The sequence below is a fragment of the Balaenoptera acutorostrata genome, chromosome 9, assembly GCF_949987535.1.
Source record: "Balaenoptera acutorostrata chromosome 9, mBalAcu1.1, whole genome shotgun sequence".
Lineage (NCBI taxonomy): Eukaryota > Metazoa > Chordata > Mammalia > Artiodactyla > Balaenopteridae > Balaenoptera > Balaenoptera acutorostrata.
The window spans coordinates 73,538,837-73,558,155 of NC_080072.1; the positions used below are offsets into that span (position 1 = coordinate 73,538,837).

A 19,319-nucleotide genomic window follows, 5' to 3' on the forward strand; every position below is an offset into this window, starting at 1 on the left:
ACCTACCACTCAGAATCTGCATTTTAAACTAGATCCCAGGTGAGTCAGGGGCATGTTCAAGGTGGACAGGCACCGCTGCAGTGCGCTGGTCCTCAACCCACTGGAATCACACTTGAAACACACTGATGTCTAGACCCTCCCCCCATCCCCTCACCACCCCAAAATTTCGGCTGCATTGGCTGCAGTACAAATGTTACAACTGCTGTGCAGTCATGGTTGACACCCACCTATCTAACTTTTGGTCCATGGGGAGTCAGGCTGCAGGGGTGGATGGGAGTTTAGATTCTTCAGCAAGCGCCAGTGAGAAGGTTTGTTTTTTTCCTCGTCAGGCCCAGTGGAAGGATGGAGGGACACGGAGAGAACACATTCTTCTCTCCCACCCTCGGCATTCCCCATCTTCATTCCAACTATGGACACGTGACAAGGCTCTGTGCAGGCTTCTTGGCCAATGTTTCTGTGTCTCTGGTTGTGGGTCACAGTGTCCAGGCTGGGCTGGCTGGCAGTCTCTCTGTCAGGCCCGTGTACCTGGGCCTTGGCTTTTGGGCGCTGGGAGTTTGTATTTCCTTGAGATGGGGTTCATCTCCTTCCTTCATCCACTCCTGCCCACTGCTCACCTTTCCTGTGAGACCCTTGACCCCTGGTAGAAAATTCCCTTTCCCACCCGGCTCAGGCCGGTTATCTAAGTGACTGTTGCTGTGAGGGGGGAGGCTCATGCCCCATCGTAATGCCAAGGAGTCTCCTGGGGGCCAGTGTACTATTATTTTGTGGGAATGAGGGTCATGGGGTTGTCATTTTCTGAATTTTCCAGAGAAGCTAACAACTTGGGATTGTATGAAAAAAAAAAAATGTAAATGTTGACAGCTAGTTAAAAAAACACTTCCAAGTCCTGGTAGCCAAATAAAACATTTCTAGAGCTCAGACTTGCCCCCTGTTCTAAACAGCCCATTGGGATTGCAGAGATTCCACAAGCCATGGAGGCTAATCCAACTGATCTCGCTGGACCTTTGGAGCTGCTAGAAAAGGGGAGACACCCGGCGTCCCCTAAGCCACGTGGCCAAGGGTCTTTAATCCAGTGACTTGTTAGTTTGGTAGCCCCTCTGCTGAAGGCACACCTTCCAGAGGCCTAAGCATGGCTGTTTCTGACACTCACCATCTAAGACCTCTGGATGTCCTCCTAGGGGGACAGGGGACCTCTCTGCCTGACCTGGGGCCAGGTATGGTAGGACTTGTGCAGGGCAGTCGTATTTCCCTAGGACAGCAGAACAGAAGGAAAGAAAGGACGGTTTACACTCTCCAATCTTCTCCCTCCCCTCTTTTGTGCCCTCCCTGAATGACAGACAGCCCCAGCGTTTGACACAGCCCCTTGCTTAACGCTGCCACGTCTCTGCTAGTGACCGAATGTTTCTCCCTCATTATTTTCTTTATACAAGATGACGTGACTTGTGTCTGTTGCTAATATTAGATCTGTAACAGATGCCCTCATTGTTGGGCCCTGGGTCCATGTGGAGCAGATTAATAAAGCAAAGACAAAGGCCTCAAATACTCAGTGACTTGAAGAGCAGAATTTGTTGCAAGGGACAGGGGCCTTACACTGTGTTGGGCAAGGTGAGGGGACAGGCCTGGGAGAGACCAGGAATTGAGACCACAGTCTAAACACCATTGGAATTGTAGGCAGAGCTCTTGGGGTAAACGGGCAGGGAGCATAAAGCATCAAGAAGAGGCATCTTCATGAGGAGACAGACAGTAATGTGGTTAAAATGACAGGTCATCTAGTCACCACTGGTGGACAAAATTAGGAGCCGGGGAACCAGGTAGCAAGTCTAGGGAGACAGTAGATGGTTCAGTGAACATGGCCAAAGTCGTGGTTCTTTTGGCTCCTTTCCATTTTTCTCAATAAAGCCTTTTGAGACAGATCAGAGGAGGGTGGTCACCTACTATGTACCTCCTGGGTCTTAGCATGGACCATTGGGACTTTCTTTGCCCCTCCCTCATCTTCTTATTGCAAGATAATTTGTGTTCTGTTTTATCTTTAATTTAATTTATTGAAGTAAAGTTGATTTATCAATACAATGTTGCATTAATTACTGCTGTACAGTAAGGTGATTCAGTTTTATATATATATATATATATATATATATATATATATATATTCTTTTTCATGTTGTTCTCCATTATGGTTTATCACAGGATATTGAATACAGATCCCTGTGCTGTACAGTAGGACCTTGTTGTTGATCCATTCTATACATAATAGTTAGCATCTGCTAATCCCAAACTCCCAATCCATCCCTCCCTCACCCTGTGTTGTGTTTTTCAATATCTGCTGATCGTGTTTTTTTTTTCCATATTTTTATTTAGTTGCCTGAACCTTGGTGAAGTTACTGCTGCACAGCGAGGTGGAGATCGCGTCTGACTGTCTCGCCTGCTACATGGACCCACACACAGCAGGCTTTGTCCTAATGAGCACTTTCTGCCCACAGTGATCCCAGTGCTAGTGCCTCGGAAGGCTACCTGAGACTTGGTCAAGGCCAGTGGATCAAGGGTTTTTTTGGTCTCTGGAGGGTTGTGCTGCGAAGGTTCTGTGCTATCTTGATTTGGAATTGAATTATCAAGGTGAATCCTGCAGCTAACCTGTTTATAATCTGAATTTAATCTTTCTGAAAAGAAAACCAGAGCCCTAAAAATACCTGTCTTGTAAATTCAAGGTTTTTGTAATTGCATTTTTTCCCCCCTTAACGAAAGACTGTCCACCTCCAAACAGTGAAACTATATGGAAGAAACAAACTAGCATTTGCTCAGTTTTGCTATAGGTTAAGTGCTTCACATTGTTTAGTTCATTTCATTCTCATGTCAAAAATGTGAGGTAGGTCTTATTATTCCCATTTTACAAATGAGGGATTTAAGGCTCAGAGAGCTCCAAAAGCTGATAAATGGCAGAGCTTAGATTTAAATCAAAGTCTCCTGATACCCAGACCTCTGCTTTTTCCATTTATCTGCACTCCTGGAGTTCTTTTGCAATTGCCAGATGCTGTCATATTCAGACTAAGACAGACACATATAGACAGAGATAGGACTGAAGGTTTTCCTTAATATATTTTGCAGTGATAAAAATAAACATTATTTTAAATTATTAAATTATTTATTATTTAAATTTTAAATAAAAATTATTTTAAATTCATAAGTACTTATACTGAAATAGATACTTAGGCAAATAGATTTCTGAAATAAATGTTTAAAGTTCTGTATTGAAAATCGAGATGACCTGGTAGAAAGCTGAGATTGTGAGTTCCAGGACAGCTGAGACCATGTTTTATACACTCTGTGTCTCCAGCAATTAGCACTGAGCCTAGCCCACAGTGCGGAGGAAGGCACTCAGTGTTTGCTGAATGAATAAATAAGTGTCTCCTCTATCCACATCAATATTTGGAAAAAAAGAGACCATCTACTTAAGTTAAATGGTCCTCCTTCACCCACTGAACAGACTGTTGTCTTCAACATTACTGCCATAGACTGAATGTTTGTCTCCCTCCAAAGTTCATGCGTTGAAACTTATGTGATGGTATTTGGAAGTGGAGCTTTTGGGAGGTGATTAGGTCATGAGAGTAGAGCCCTCATGAAAGGGATGAGTGCCTCTCGAAAGAGACCAGAGAGAGCTTGCTTGCCCCTTCTGCCATGTGGGCATACAGCAAAAAGACGGCCATCTATGAACCAGGAAGTTGGTTCTCACCAGACACTGACTCTGCTGGCCCCTTGACTTTGACTTCCCAGCCTCCAGAACAGTGAGAAGTAAATGCTTGTTTCTAAGCCACTATGATATTTTGTTATATCATCCTGAAAGGACTATGAAAATACTAAATAATATTAACAGGCGTTAGGCCAGAGAGCCAAGCCAAGCAGTTTATCAATATCTGGAGAAGGTGGATTTTGGTAATCTTGCTTCATCAGAACCTCCATTTCCTGTTTGTATTATAAAATGACTCAGTGCCTTGGTGATCTATGAAAAGCTAGCGAAAATGAAATACTCCTGTGAGTTTTTTAAAAAGCTATATTTACAAAAGCTACAGTGGTTTCCAAACTTCAGCTGAATTTAATACTATTTGCTTTGAAAAAGAATTTCATTTTTTCTTTTGTAAGATAGTTTTTCTGTCTAAAATTCTAAATACACAAAAATAAAACAAAATAATTTTACTTACCTATCGTGCAAAGGCAATTATTTAGCTTTTCTCAGTCTTTTATTATACTTTGCGTATGTTCACACACTGTGATCATAACATGCATTAGTTTTTTATTCTACTTTTATAATTATTCTTTCTATTATAAACATATTAATAGAACTTCATTTTCCTTTTTTCCTGGAAAGTAAAAAAAACTTTCGTAATACAAAGGCAATATATGTTTGTTTCAGTTAAATAAAACAATACAGATGAAAGATACACAGATTATTGAAAATGAAGAAAATTTAAAATGTGGAAGTTTAAAACAGAATGTTCTGCTTTCTCCCATTGACAGTCGAATACATTTTAAAAGGGAATACGCAATCAGCAAGAAACAAAAGGCCAGGGAAGCTCCTTTTGATGCCCTGTCTAAATATATAACATTCACTCATGTCTGCGTGTCCGCCATCTGAATAAACTCCTTTTGGGGCCCAGAGTTGAGCTGAATTAAAGCTGGTAGCGGAGGCTTAGGAGTTGCTTATAGAACCAGTCTCCAAGGTTCACTAGAGCATCACTGGAAATTTGCTGGTATTTAGAAAATGTGTTTATTGCATCTTCTTTTAGGGATAGCGGGGTCTGTAACTGGAGAACAAGACTCTCATTAGTCACTTGGGGAATGGTAGTCCAATGATCACTATCCTCCTAAGAAGAGCAGTTGGGTAACTTAGGGCTTTGGATTTGTTCCCTGGTGTGTGCAGGTTTGGGGTGAGAGCTGGATTTCTGAGCCTCACTGTCAGAGATCCTACTTCTCTGCTGGGTCTCGAAGAACCAGTCACTCTAATAAATGATTAGGAGAAGAATGTTGATCTAAAGAGGCATCAAATTTTACCTGTCCAAGGTATCCACATCTCAGTGGGTCTCAGTTATATCAGCTCTCTGAGATTTTGGCTAAGATAAAGGGATGGGTACCAGATGCTTCCACCAACTGCAGGCCAAGTATGAAGAGCAGCTTCTCTCTTTCCTGGGAAATGGGTCAGTCATGTGATCATTTGCCGTTGCGATATTGGACATTTGTTTAAAAATGAGCTATATAGGTTGGCTCTGATGAAGTTAGAAGAACTATGTATACTTTATATCTATATCATCTATTAAATATTCATTTAGTACTGTTTATGTGCTATGTATTTTTCTAAGCTCTTTGTATCCTGAATTTCGTCACATCTAAGATGCAACTGATTACAAGCTACACCGTTATTTTTCATACCACTGAGGCAACCAAACTATGCTATGCTATTGATTTTAAATTGCACCTCAATTTCAGACATGTTAAAATGTGAAAAATGCATGTCTCAGAATCAATGAAACATGGTATATTAATGCACGTTGTCATAATTAAAACAACTCTAGGAGGTAGGTTCTATCCTTATCCTCATTTTGTAGATGAGAAAACTGAGGCATAGAGAGGTTCCACAATGTGCCCAGGATCTCACTGCATTTGCACCCAGACAGTCGAACTCCAGGGCCCAGCTCATAACCACTACACTCTTCTCCCTGCAGATAAGGAAAGCCGAAAAAAATAAGTTTAAGAAAAGTTATTTTGAATATTTCTCCACATGAGGAGACTCAAAGTTATTCCTGTCCGCAGTTGTCCCCTAACATCTGGAACAATATCGCAAAGCTGAGCAATCCGGAAGTGCTCAGGAGTTCTATGGAGCATATGTCATTTTTAGTGCAAGCTCATGGGGTGAGAGCGTGCCTGTGGACACATGGCTCCTTCTATGAGGACTGCGGTTGTCTAGCGTTACTTCTAGACACCATCCAAGGTGTAGCTTTGCTAGAAAGAAGACAGTTCTGTCCACAGTTTCAGGAGAGCGTGATTCAGCCTCCTGTTGGCTTGGGTGTCAACCACCACTTTTGACTCTGAGGCCTTCTGCTTCTCACTTGAGGGTTGAGCCTGGTATGCTTTCTTAGGTTTAGTCATGATTAGGAAAATAAATCAGGCATGCTCACCCAAATAGGAGCTACTCCTCAGCCTCCTTGCCTCTCCTCATAATCCAAATGGGGTTAATTTCCTCCATACCTGTCAATTTCATACAAGCGTTTGACAATCAACAGAGAGGAGTGACAAAGAAGTAGCTTCAGGGACCTAGAAATTTAATCATTATTGCAGTTTACAAGCCACAGTTTCAACATATCTCATCATTAAGTATGATTTTACCCCATTGCTACTGTCTTTCCAGAGCTACTTCTCCCAGATTAGCTTCAGCGACCCTTCTCTGCCCTCATAGCACATAGCTCTCTTAAGGAGCACTTCTCACACTGTATCGGAACTCCTTGTCTGGTCTGTCTGTCTGTCTTCCCTACCTACTTCAAGTTCTGTGGTACAAAGTTCGGTATCTGTCTTGCCCTGGGCTAGAGGTGACACAGCATGAAGTCTACGTTACAGAACTCACTCGTGGCGGGAAAGTTCCCCAGCGTTGCCCTTCCCTGTCTAAGGCAGAGCATCAGTTGACTTCTGCTTTCTTTTCTGGTTACCCATGGAGCCCTGCGAGGTGCTGGCATGAGAGAGGGACCAAGTCTAACCTCGTTCCTCCCTGAATACTCGGCATCTAGCCAGTGCTCATGGTAGATATTTTTAAAACATTTTGAAAATGAATGAATGAACTAGAGCCATGAAACTCCACATGAAATTTCATGGAAGGGATTTTTTCCCTGTCTTTTATTCATTTATTTACTCACTGTATTGAATACTTACTGTATAGCAGGCACGATGTTTATGTCTGAGGGGGAAGGTAGCAATTAGATACAGGTGAAATACTGGGATTAATAGGCACGATCAGGGAATTCCCTGGTGGTCCAGTGATTAGGACTCCGTGCTTCCACTGTAGGGGGACTGGGTTCGATCCCTGGTCAGGGAACTGAGATCCCACAAGCTGCAAGAAAAAAAGGCACAATCAGAAAGGGCCCTTAACCTCACGGGCAGGAGGAGGGCAAGGGGTGAGTGAGGACATGCTTGTTAGGAAGATGGATGACCTGAGGAACTAATGTTTAGCTGGATTGTGTTAAAAAAAAAAAAAAAGCTAAATGAAAGAAATGAAGGGATGGGAATACAAGGTGAGAATTCCAGGCCAAGGGAAGTATTTTATGATGCAAAGTCGCAGGGACAAGAGAGAGCACTGTCTGTGGTAGAAACTGCAAGAAGTTGAAAAGTACTGCTCAGAGCATAGACGGCCAGGTGGCACAGGCCAGAGGTGAGGCCCAAGAGGGAGGGATCAGATCTCAGTGGTTTTGGGGGTCGGGTAGGGAGCAGGGTTTCATCCTAAGGCAAATGGAGAGCGATTGACGGGCTGTAAGAGTAGGATGATGTCATCAGATTTATTTTAGGAAGTTACTGCAGCTGCAGAATGGATTGGCGGGGATGAAGGGATGGAATACTGGGTATGAGAGATGAGGTGGTGAGGGCTGCAGGGCTGGAGAAGGGTCTAGTTTGACTCATGTCTTCAAACAGCTTGGAACATAATTAACCAAACCACTGAAATCCAAATAGAATGTCATTTTATTCCACATCAGCCATTATTCTTTCCCTTCAGATCTTTGCTGACAGCTATCGACAGATGTTGGATTGGCATGGGTGTGAATGCAGAGGCCTAAGAGGATCTGGTTTGAAACCTCGTCCCCAGGAGAAGAGAGTCAGTGGCAAAGAAAAGGGACCAGAGGTGATCAAATGGAGACAGTGAATGATCGCTCATAAAGATGCTGTAAAAGACAGGCTTCCCCTAGAATGAGCTGTCAGTAAAAACTTTAATTAGATCAAGGTACTCCCATGACGTACTGTGTTCTAGAATTTTGGGGTGAGGACATTTGTAATTTGCAAAAGTAAACTCAGTATTATCATGTAATTTATCTTTGGAAAGCAGGCAAACAAAAAGCTCTCTTGTTTGTACTATAAACTAAAAGGAACTAAAGTAGACAAAATCGCCCTGGCTGTGGGATGTGCAAATGTTCTGTGTTATGTGCATGTTGGTCACTGACAGGGGTCTGGGGAAAAACTAGAATTTGCCGAAGGGGGTGGGGGAGTAGTGGCAGAGATAAGTTATGCTTATCAAAGGAGGGGGCAGGGATCAAGAAAGTTTGAAAAACAGTGAATGAAAATCATATAAATGCTTTAGTCATAAAAACTGAGAATTTATTTCTATATTCTGCATTTCTTCAAGCACAACATAATTATCAAATTTGACATCTATTATTCCAGACTCTGTGGTAGCCAATGGGACCCAGAGACTAAGAAGGGACCACCCTGTTCCGCGAAGTACATGATCTAGTAGAGAAGACAGACAGAGGAATGATTAATACCCTTACATGACAAGCAGCATAATAGAGCATATATAAAGAACATGAGAAAGAGAGGGATTGATTTCTCCTTGTTTAATTGTGTTTAGAGTTGACAACATGAATCGACATTGGGGAACATGTATAATCCTAGATAGTAATATAAATATTAAAAAATCCCATGAAAACCATAATCCTCACAGCCTGCCATGGAGGACATGGCAGAGGTGTACAAGGGTAAGGATGACCTGGCGGAGGGACAAGTACCACGTGACCAGGGTCATCAACTCCAGATCAAAGGGGACTCCAAGTCTAGTTGTTACTGTGACATCACACTGTATGTGTCTTGTTTGGTTTTTTTTTAATTAAGAAATAAATTTAGGTTTCATTTCAGGGGCCAAACATAGTCAAACTTTTCAGGTATTGAAGCCTCCAAGGAATTGGTTCTTAAGCTCCAAAATGTGCTCTTCTGACAATTTCTCTCCTATTTTATAGGCTAACCTCATGGATTTGCTGTGACTTAGAGGAAAGGCCAGGCTTAGGAAGCAGATGGGCCTGGCTCAAATCTGGCTCAGGACTCACTGATTATGCCATCTTGGACAAGCATCTGAATGCACTGGTCCAGTTCCCCACGTGGCACACTGAGGAAATAAGATTAAATAAGAAGATGTGAGTGAAGGCACCCTAGTAGGCACTCTGCTTCTGTCTCAACCACCACCCCACTCCAAGGTACCATCTCTCATCTGGATCTTTATAAATGTTTTCCTTCATTCATTCTAGGCCACTCCAGTCTGCCCATTTCTGCCCAGAAAGCAAATGTGATTGTGTCTCCGCCATTGAAAGATCAAAAGACTCAACATGATTTATAGAATATATCTTTCCAAACTGCAGGACATGAGCCATTAGTGGGTCATAGAAACAACTATGTGGGTTACCAGCAGCATATTTTTTAAAGGGGAACAAAATAGAACACAACAGAAATACTAGATTGCAATGTCAATTTTAAGCATAAGGATTATTACATGAAGCTTGCTTTCTCAATATGTGTCTGGTTTTAGTATTTTCTGAGAGATGAAATAAGTGCACCTGTGAAACAAAAAGAGGACAATGGTGGGGGAGCCCTTGAGTGCTCATCACGTGTTTCTGGAATAGGAAGAGAGAGATTATTTGACTTCCAACCAATCTTTAGAGGCTAAGTGAACTGCATTTGTCACACTCCCTCAAGGATGAACTAGATTGTCAACCACTTCCCCTCCCCACCATTTATTACCAACAAATTCTATAGAAACCTTGAGATTGTTTCTTTTTTCCTTTGACATTAAAGTTGGAAAAAGAGAAGAGTGTTTTAATCCTCCATTACCTACCTTCTGCATGTTCCATGGTGCATGAGGCTCCAGGGCAGAGGTACACAGAGCTACTACCGCTCACTCAAAGGGACCCTGCCACCAGTATTCGGGTCTGCAGCAAACATTCCTTTGATGCACTCTTACAAAAGCTACCAGCAGGGGTCACAGACAGCAAGCCCTTCCTTGGCTATTTTTTTGTCCCTGATCCCAGATCCAAAGGAGAAATGTTTTATGTTGAAGCCCAATTGTGCTGACCTCTTTGGGGAGAGGGCTGCTAGAGGATTGGGCCCCAGCCCCAGCTTCCTCTTGTCTTGAATGGACCCCAGATAAGATATAGGGACCTCGGGCACCTCTTGCAGACCATAGGAGATGTGGGGAGTTTCTATTACTTGGAACAATGGCAGGCAAGCTGATATTTCCAAGTCTTATTGGGGAGACTACAGGGTGAGGAAGACTAAATGCCTTTGTTCTCTAAAGGCATTTGAGCTCTTCCTCACCAATTTCTGTAGCATGGTTTTCTTCTCCTCTCCCTGGTTCTTGTGCTGACCCAATACTAGTGGTGTTTAATGCCCTGACAACTGTGCTAGCTCCTCCCATTCTGGCAGCTTTCCCAGGGAAATCCCTCTGGACCTAAAAGGACCCTGAAATTTGTATAATATTTAGATCTGATTTATTTTCTTGTAAGAAATCTTAAAGGAAAAATTTCAGGTAAAATACCTGTGTTTTGTGGGCTGATAACTTTAAAAAGGAGGCCTTTTAGTAGACAGTTGGAAGAGCCAGTTGGATTCCACTGTGATGCAATCAGGAACGTTGGAGTTACCATGGGGCTGATGTCAGTATATCTGGAAGAGATACATGGGTACTGCCCATCAGTTCAAGTTTCATTTGGAAATGTTTTGTTGAGAGAGTACCTGTTTTCCTGGAAGGAAAATCGTCTCTACTTTTATCCAAAGCAAGACAATCAGAGGAGAGTTCCCTGAAAAGGTGATGTTTGGGCTGAGGCTTGAGAGTTGCCTGGGTGCAAAGACCATCAGACAAGAGTATAGCGGCCTTTTTTGAGACACAGCCAGGAATGTGTTTGGAATGAGAGAGCAAGGAGCAGGGTCGAAAGGGGTGAGGTCAAGAGGTGTTGGTGGGCCAGATCACTTAGGGACTTCTCGGACATTCGGAGGATTCTAAGTGGGGTGGAATAGGGGCGCCTGAAGTTTGAGGACAGGGGAAAGTGAGAGAGAATATTTGAATGGTGGAAATTAGGGGAGCTTAAGAGGATTAGGAAACAGTAATAAGGGAGCACTTGAAATTGGGTTAATGAGATAGTTTGCTTTGGTTATTTTTGTGTTTTCTTATTTGTACACATATATTTTCTGTCCTAAATCATAACTATTACATTTGCTCTACACAGTTCAAGTGGAAAGTGGAGTGTACATGGTGAGATTTATTTTTCACATTGTTTTCAATATGTTTTTTTCTTTTCACACACACACACTGTATTTTATTTTTATAAGGGATAAATAAACTGACACCAAGCATTGTAAATGGATGACCACAACAAAAGCAACAATGATTGCAATTACCAAACATGAAACTCACTCATACTATGTCATAATATTGAGATTCAGTCCAGTAATTCTCCACTGTAACAGCTCCTTTACTTTGCAGTGGAATTTGATTTGTATATTTTTTGCCTCTGAGTCCTTGTGGGATTTCTCTTTTTTTAATTCAAACAGAAAGTCACAAAAATGAAATCATCCTCATAAGTTGACTCAGTCCCACGTAATTAATTTTTTTTTCATCTTGATCTTTTGTTAGCACTTTTATGAATTCATCAGTTTTCCATTAGTGTTCTGAACATGCTTATTCATTCAGTTCAGCAGTATAGTCAGTTACCAGAAACCTGTACTTGTCAGAGTCTTTTCCATGAATTCCTTGAAGATGAGACCCTTTTATAGGAACATTTTTGCAAAAGCATCAGAGAACACCCAGAACTGTCTGTAAATAACAAAAGACTTGAAAATGACCACGGTTAAAGATTGGATGAAAGTTCATAATAATGCAATTGACAAGGAAATTTTGTTATTTCTGAGATATACATTTTAAAGTAATAACTAGAATTATGACTTATAACATTAGACCAGAAGATATAAGATTTCTGGAAATTTCATGTAATGTCTGAAAGCTTTATATTAACATATTTCCATACAAATAACCCAAAAAAAGTTTAGTATTAGTTGTTTTTTGTTTGTTTGTTTGGTTTTTTATACTGCAGGTTCTTATTAGTCATCAATTTTATACACATCAGTGCATACATGTCAATCCCAATCGCCCAATTCAGCACACCACCACCCACACCCCACTGCGGTTTTCCCCCCTTGGTGTCCATACGCTTGTTCTCTACATCTCTGTCTCAACTTCTGCCCTGCAAACCGGTTCATCTGTACCATTTCTCTAGATTCCACATACATGCGTTAATATACGATATTTGTTTTTCTCTTTCTGACTTACTTCACTCTGTATGACAGTCTCTAGATCCATCCACGTCTCAACAAATGCCTCAATTTCGTTCCTTTTTATGGCTGAGTAATATTCTATTGTATATATGTACCACCACTTCTTTATCCATTTGTCTGTCGATGGGCATTCAGGTTGCTTCCGTGACCTGGCTATTGTAAATATTGCTGCAATGAACATTGGGGTGCATGTATTTTTTCAATTATGGTTTTCTCTGTGTATATGCCCAGTAGTGGGATTGCTGGATCATATGGTAATTCTATTTTTAGCTTCTTAAGGAACCTCTATACTCTTCTCCATAGTGGCTCTATCTATTTACATTCCCACCAACAGTGCAAGAGGGTTCCCTTTTCTCCACACCATCTCCAGCATTTGTTGTTTGTAGATTTTCTAATGATGCCTATTCTAACTGGTGTGAGGTGATACCTCATTGTAGTTTTGATTTGCATTTCTCTAATAATTAGTGATATTGAGCAGCTTTTCATGCTGATGCATCTCTTTTTCCTAACTTTAATGAGAATGTTACTTTTGTTTCACTGTTAAGAATGATCATTGCTATTTTTACCTTGAAATTCTTTATCTTACAAAAAAAAGTGTCTCTTGATGCTTTGCAAGTAAGAATTTTAAAATCATGAATGGATTTTCCATTTCATCAAATGCTTTTTTGGTACCTATAAGATGATGATATTTTTCATTTACTTTGTTAATATTCTGAATTATATCATTAAATTTTCCAATGTTCAATCATACTTGCATTCTATTTGGTCATCATGTATTATTCTTTTACTATATTGCTGCATTTCATTGGATAACATTCCATTTTATGCTTTCCTCTATGCTTATAAACAAAAATGGCCTGTAGCTTTATTTTTTATTGTCCTTTTTTCCTTTGGCTATCAGAGAGCAGAATAGCCTCATCTGAGTAGCTTTCCAGCTTTTTCTATACTCTGAAGCAATTTGCACAATAAGAGTTAACTGTTTCTTGAAACTTTTCTAGATTCACATGCAAAATGATGCGTCTCCTGGACTTTCAGGGGTCATACTTTGAACCAGCTTCTTATACTGGGGTGTTATTCAAGCTTTCTGGTGTTTCTTGCATCCATTTTGGATATGTTTCCTCTCCAGAAATTTATTATTTTCTCTTATCTTTTGAAAATGTTGCTGTCAAGTTTCTCCTAAGATTCTCTTTCGAGCTTTTAAAAATTCTTTTGTGCACTATTTCATTCCTAGTGGTTTATTTTCCCCTTCTTTCTTATGCTCAGTTATGCCCATGCTTTATTGCTATCATTAATTTCTTCCAAGAATATTTTTGGTCATCAGTGTTCTGTCTTGTATGTGTTTTCTTCCGTTAATTTTGTCTTTATTCTTTGTTATTTTTTTATGCCTACCCCTTCTTTCTCTTCTTCTATTTTATAGTTTCTTCAATTGAATGTTTAGTTCATATATTTTCAATCACCCTTCTTTTTCCTTTTTGTACAATGAAAGATATCATTCTGTTTTAATGCTTTTCACCCTAAACTATAATTTTAAATTTATTTAAATAATTTAAATAAATTTTTAAAAATTTATTTGATAGAAATTTGTGAAAATCATCATAACTTGAAGAATTATGACATTGAGTCGCTCTGATGGCTGTGTAACCAGTACCTGGGTTCAAAACAGAATATTCACATTATTCTAGAGACTTCCTCACAGCCCCACTCACAACCTCTCTCTTTCACAAAGGTAACCACTACTCTGACTTTTAACATACATTATGTTGGTACCAAAAAATATCATCATCTTATAGGTACCTTTTTATCTTTATATAAATGGAAGCATAGAATAGGTATTCTTTTGAGTCCGGATAATTTTGCTCAGTATTATGTTTATAGAATTATTCTTTTGTTTTCATGTAGTTTTTGTTTATCTCATTCCTGTATTGTATTCCATTGTATGAATATACTACAATGTACTTATCCATTCTAATGTTGACTGGCATTTGAGTTGTTTCCAGTGTTTGACTACTGAAATCATGTTGTTCTGAACATTCTTGGACTTGACTTTCATTGCACAGGCATACACATATCCTAGGCATGAATCATAGCACATGGGTAAGTTCAATTTTAGTGGATACTGTCCAAATAGGTTTTCAAAGTGAAGGTAATGATTTCCGTTCTCCTTACTAGAGTACAAGAATTTCCATTGTTCACAACAACACCATTTCTTGTATTGTCAAACTTATGAAATTTTAGCCTTTATTTGAATATGCAATTAAAGTCCATGGTGGTGTTTTCTTTCTAATTGCCTTGTAACTATTTCCAACCATCAGTTTTCAACCTGTCTCTATTCTTTTTCTTTTTAGGTTTTGTTTTCAATTCTGCCCTGAAGACACTGCATTTGGGATACCCAGCCAGGGCTGGGTGATTCACGAGATCTCAAGAGGACAGAGCCAAGTGTCAACCAAGGGCATCACAGACTTGTAGGCTCAGCCGGCATCAGTCCTGAGCAAGGCTTCTGCCCAGCGTGGAGTCCCCTGGAGAATCAGCAAGCCTACGAAATATTATCAACTCATTGCATTAAAGTCTACTGGGGCTTCCTGCTGATATACTCCAACCCATTTTTGAAAAAGTAGTGTTTTCCAGCATCCTCACCTGCCCAGAACACACATCAGAACTTGGGAGTTTCCTGCTTATTAATGAAAGCTATGAAGTCTAGGTCCAACTGGGCCCGGAACCCAAGTTGTAGAATAATGGTATTTCATCCAACCAAAGAAGAATTTAATGATTTCGATAAATACATTGCTTATATGGAATCCCAAGGTGCACACCGAGCAGGCGTGGCGAAGATCATTCCACCCAAGGACTGGAAAGCCAGACAGACCTATGATGATATCAATGACATCTTAATAGCCGCTCCCCTCCAGCAGGTGACTTCTGGGCAGGCAGGTGTGTTTACTCAATACCACAAAAAGAAGAAAGCCATGACCGTGGGTGAGTACCACCACTTAGCAAATAGTGCAAAATACCGGACTCCAGCACACTTTGATTTTAAGGAGCTGGAGCGAAAATATTGGAAAACACGCCTCTATGATTCACCAGTATATGGTGCGGACGTCAGTGGCTCCTTATTCGATCAAAACACGGAGCAGTGGAACCTTGGACACCTGGGAACCATTCAGGACCTGCTGGAGCAGGAGTGCGGAGTGGTCATCGAAGGCGTCAACACCCCGTACCTGTACTTCGGCATGTGGAAGACTGCCTTCGCCTGGCACACGGAGGACATGGACCTTTACAGCATCAACTACCTGCACTTCGGGGAGCCCAAGACGTGGTACGCGGTGCCCCCGGAGCACGGCCGGCGCCTGGAACGCCTGGCCAGGGAGCTTTTCCCGGGCAGCGCGCGGGGCTGTGAGGCCTTCCTGCGGCACAAGGTGGCTCTCATCTCGCCCACGGTCCTCAAGGACAACGGCATCCCCTTCGATCGGGTCACTCAGGAGGCTGGAGAGTTCATGGTGACCTTTCCCTATGGCTACCACTCTGGCTTCAACCATGGCTTCAACTGCGCGGAAGCCATCAATTTCGCCTCCCCGCGCTGGATCGATTATGGCAAAGTGGCCTCGCAGTGCAGCTGCGGGGAGGCCCGGGTCGCCTTCTCCATGGACGCCTTCGTGCGCATCCTGCAACCGGAGCGCTACGAGCTGTGGAAACGCGGGCAGGACCGGACCGTGGTGGACCACACGCAGCCCACGGCGCCGGACAGCCAGGTCCTGAACGCCTGGAGGGAGATCCGCGCGCCCGGGGGAGCCGCTCTTGGCCAGAGGCACCACCTGCCCCGCCGCGCTCTGCGCCCCCCTAGGGCTGTAGCCGCGGGCGGTGGGACCAGCCACCGAGTCCCTGTGCGTTCTGTGTCCCGGCGCCCCTCGCCGGCCCGGGGTTCTTGCTCTGCCGCCCAGTTCAGGGATGCGGCCACCAGCACCTCCGGGGAGCCCGGCCCGTCCCAGCCGCCGACCCCAGGTCCATCCGCCCCGGATCGCCACCCAGCTGGAAGATGTGGCCCTTGTCGTCGTCCTTGGGAACAGGGCACTGAGGAGCCAGCTGCTCCCCCCAGGGCTAAGAGGAGGCTGTCGTTAGACACAGATCAGGACCCAGAGGCTCAGCCCCTGCCTCTGGATGCACCCTCGCCGGACAGCGCCGCCCCGCTCAGCCCTGGGCTCCAGCATCCCTCCACGGCTTCTGGCTGTGGTTGTGGCCCCGTCCCCTAAGCCCAGGGGATGCCTTTCTACCCCACTGCTCCTGCGTGGGGATCCTTTGAGACTGGTCATATTTCCATTTCAGAGCTTTGGGTATTTGCAGGTCACTAGTCTTGCGTGAGAGTGCCTCCTGTGCTGCCGCTGGACGGGCTGGGTCCGTGGTGTTTACCAAATTCTCCAAAGTTTGTTCTTCCTTCCAGACCCTGGAATCTTTGGACACTGCTAACTCCTGTGTCACAAACTGAGGTTTCATGCACTGGACACTCCAGTGTCTCTGGGAACTAGGTCCTGCTGAGGTCGCCAGAGCCCAATCTACCTCACACTCCCATCCTGTGGGCCAGCTCTGGATGCTGCTGAACTTTTAAAGAACCCTGGGCTTTGATTACCCTCCAGTCTCTCTCCTTTTCCTCTTCCCCCTTCTCTTCCCACTTTTCTTGCCAAACTAGGTCCTTTTGACCAATTAGGTCAGTAGAGACTAAGATAATAATTGATAATCTTTCTGAGTCTTTGATGTATTGAAAATGTGTTCTCTGCCAGTATGGTAACTAGAATGTTAAAATCTGACTTTATTAAATATATTAAAGGTAACCAGAATGTTAAAATCTGACTTTATTTTTTGTGTTGTTCAGTCAGTCAACTGAGAGGTGGTCGTTTTTTCTGCACTTTTCTTAATAATTATACCAAAACATTTCAAGCAAATCTTATTTTTATGAGCTGGTTGCCTTGTGTGATGTTGGTGAGCGAGTTTGGGGTTGATTGTTGGGTTCCAGCTGGCGGGCTCGGTTGGGGGATTTGGTTTGCAGCCCGATCTGAAGGATGACTTGGTGGAAATCACCTGGCACTTGGCTGATCCAAGTTGCTAGGAGAGATGAGCAAACATAGGACAATAAGTGCCAGCCTGTGAAAATCTTCTCTGCAAGTCACCACTGCCTTCTCAATGCTGTATGTATATTTCACATGGTTAAGTCATTGATACAACCCAATAAACAAATCCACAAATAAAGGAACAAGACAATTTCAAGTGGGCATATGTTCTGTGAAGAGACGAAAGGGGATGGGATGCTAGTGCAGAATGGGCAGTTTGGTTCCGGTGGGCAGGGAATACTTCGTAGAGCAGGAGACCTTTCTGAGTCCCAAGTGACAAGAAGGAAGGTCCAGAGCTGATTTCCACTAGGATGAAACAGCAAGTGTAACAGCCCTAACATAGAGCTTGGTGTTATTGTGTGGATAGAGAGGAAGCTCATTTGTGTCTGGGGCACTGAGAAGGGAGAGGCAGGGTCCAGGGTATGCAGGACCTTGTAGCTCATGTTAAATATCTGAGTTTTTTTCAACTTGAAATCAGAAGTCATTGGAAGTTTAAAACAGCACTTGACATGATATAATTTACATATTTAACTAATCACCTTAATTGTTCTGTGGACCCCTTGGGGGCAGGAGAAGCAGTTAGAACATCTAAGTAATGCAGGTGAGAATTGATGGTTACTGACTTAGGCCATAGTGTTGAAGATGCACAGAAGTGGCCAAACTCAGAATAAATTTTGGAAATTGAAAATGATAGTTTGGATGCAGAAGGGAACATTTCAGAGAATCAAACCACATCTGTCTTCCCTCCAGCTCTCCCCTACAGAAGTTCAGTAAGATTCTGGAATTTGAAGCACCATGTAAAAGTAAAGACAGCAGTAATGAAAAAGTAAGGCTTGTTTGAAGGTCTGATTGAGGAGTAGCAAAAGCCCACTTCTCATCCCTATCACCATGCAGCTAGGCAACACTGTGGTAGTATATTCTGTGGAAAACTGAAGCTGAGAGCCTGAACTCAGATTCCTCAGTGGAGGATGGCAGTGGGATGCTTGGCTGGAAAGATGATTAAGCCCTGTATTGAGATGGTGGAACCGCATGATGGAAGCAGACTGGAATTACTGGGAAGGCAGCAGCCCTGGAGAGCAACTGGACCATAGTAGATCTCATATGAGCAAGGAGTAAACATTCATGTGATAAGTAACTGAGAGATCTTGAGGGCTTTTGGTCCTTTCATTTAGGTCAATTGTGGATATGGCAGTGCAGAGAAATAAGGGAACTCTGAAAAGTCTCTATGAAGACAGTAGCCTGGCTCATATTGCTATTTTAAATTTTAGAAACTGAAATTTTCCTTGTTATATTTCAGGGATATCACAATCTCTTCCCGGCAGATACACGCTCCAAATAGCCTAGGCTAACAAAATTGGGCGATTTGAAGGCCAAGAAACAAAAATAAATTTCAGAAAATATTTCTTCCACTACACTCCTTATATTTTCACTCACTTTTATACTTGAAACAAAATTTCCTTTGCCCAATAAAGAGAAGCAATGTGAAAAATACAGTTTAGTTTTACCAGTATACTGGTTCCTAAATTAGTCTTCTTGACCTAAGTAGGCATTTCTCAAAAGAAGATATACAAATGGCCAACAGGCCCATGAAAAGATGCTCAACATCGTTAATTATTAAAGAAATGCAAATCAAAACCACAGAGGGGTATCACCTCACACCTGTCAGAATGGCCATCATCAAAAAGTGTACAAATAATAAATACTGGAGAGGGTGTGGATGAAAGGGAACCCTCTTACACTTTCGGTGGGAATGCAAATTGGTTCAGTCACTATGGAAAACTGTATGGAGGTTGCTTAAAAAAACTAAAAATAGAGCTACCATATGATCCAACAATCCCATTCCTAGGCGTATATCCAGAAAAGACGAAAACTCTAATTCGAAAAGAT

The 19,319-nt window shown here is 42.4% G+C and overlaps 1 protein-coding gene across 1 annotated transcript; it reads left to right on the plus strand.

Moving 5' to 3' along the window:
• The first annotated feature begins 15,014 nt into the window (after positions 1-15,014).
• Positions 15,015-16,580, plus strand: LOC130708890 (lysine-specific demethylase 4D-like). The gene has a single exon (XM_057553287.1). The coding sequence runs from the start codon at positions 15,015-15,017 to the stop codon at positions 16,578-16,580; it is 1,566 nt and encodes a 521-aa protein (XP_057409270.1).
• Positions 16,581-19,319: the final 2,739 nt, after the last annotated feature.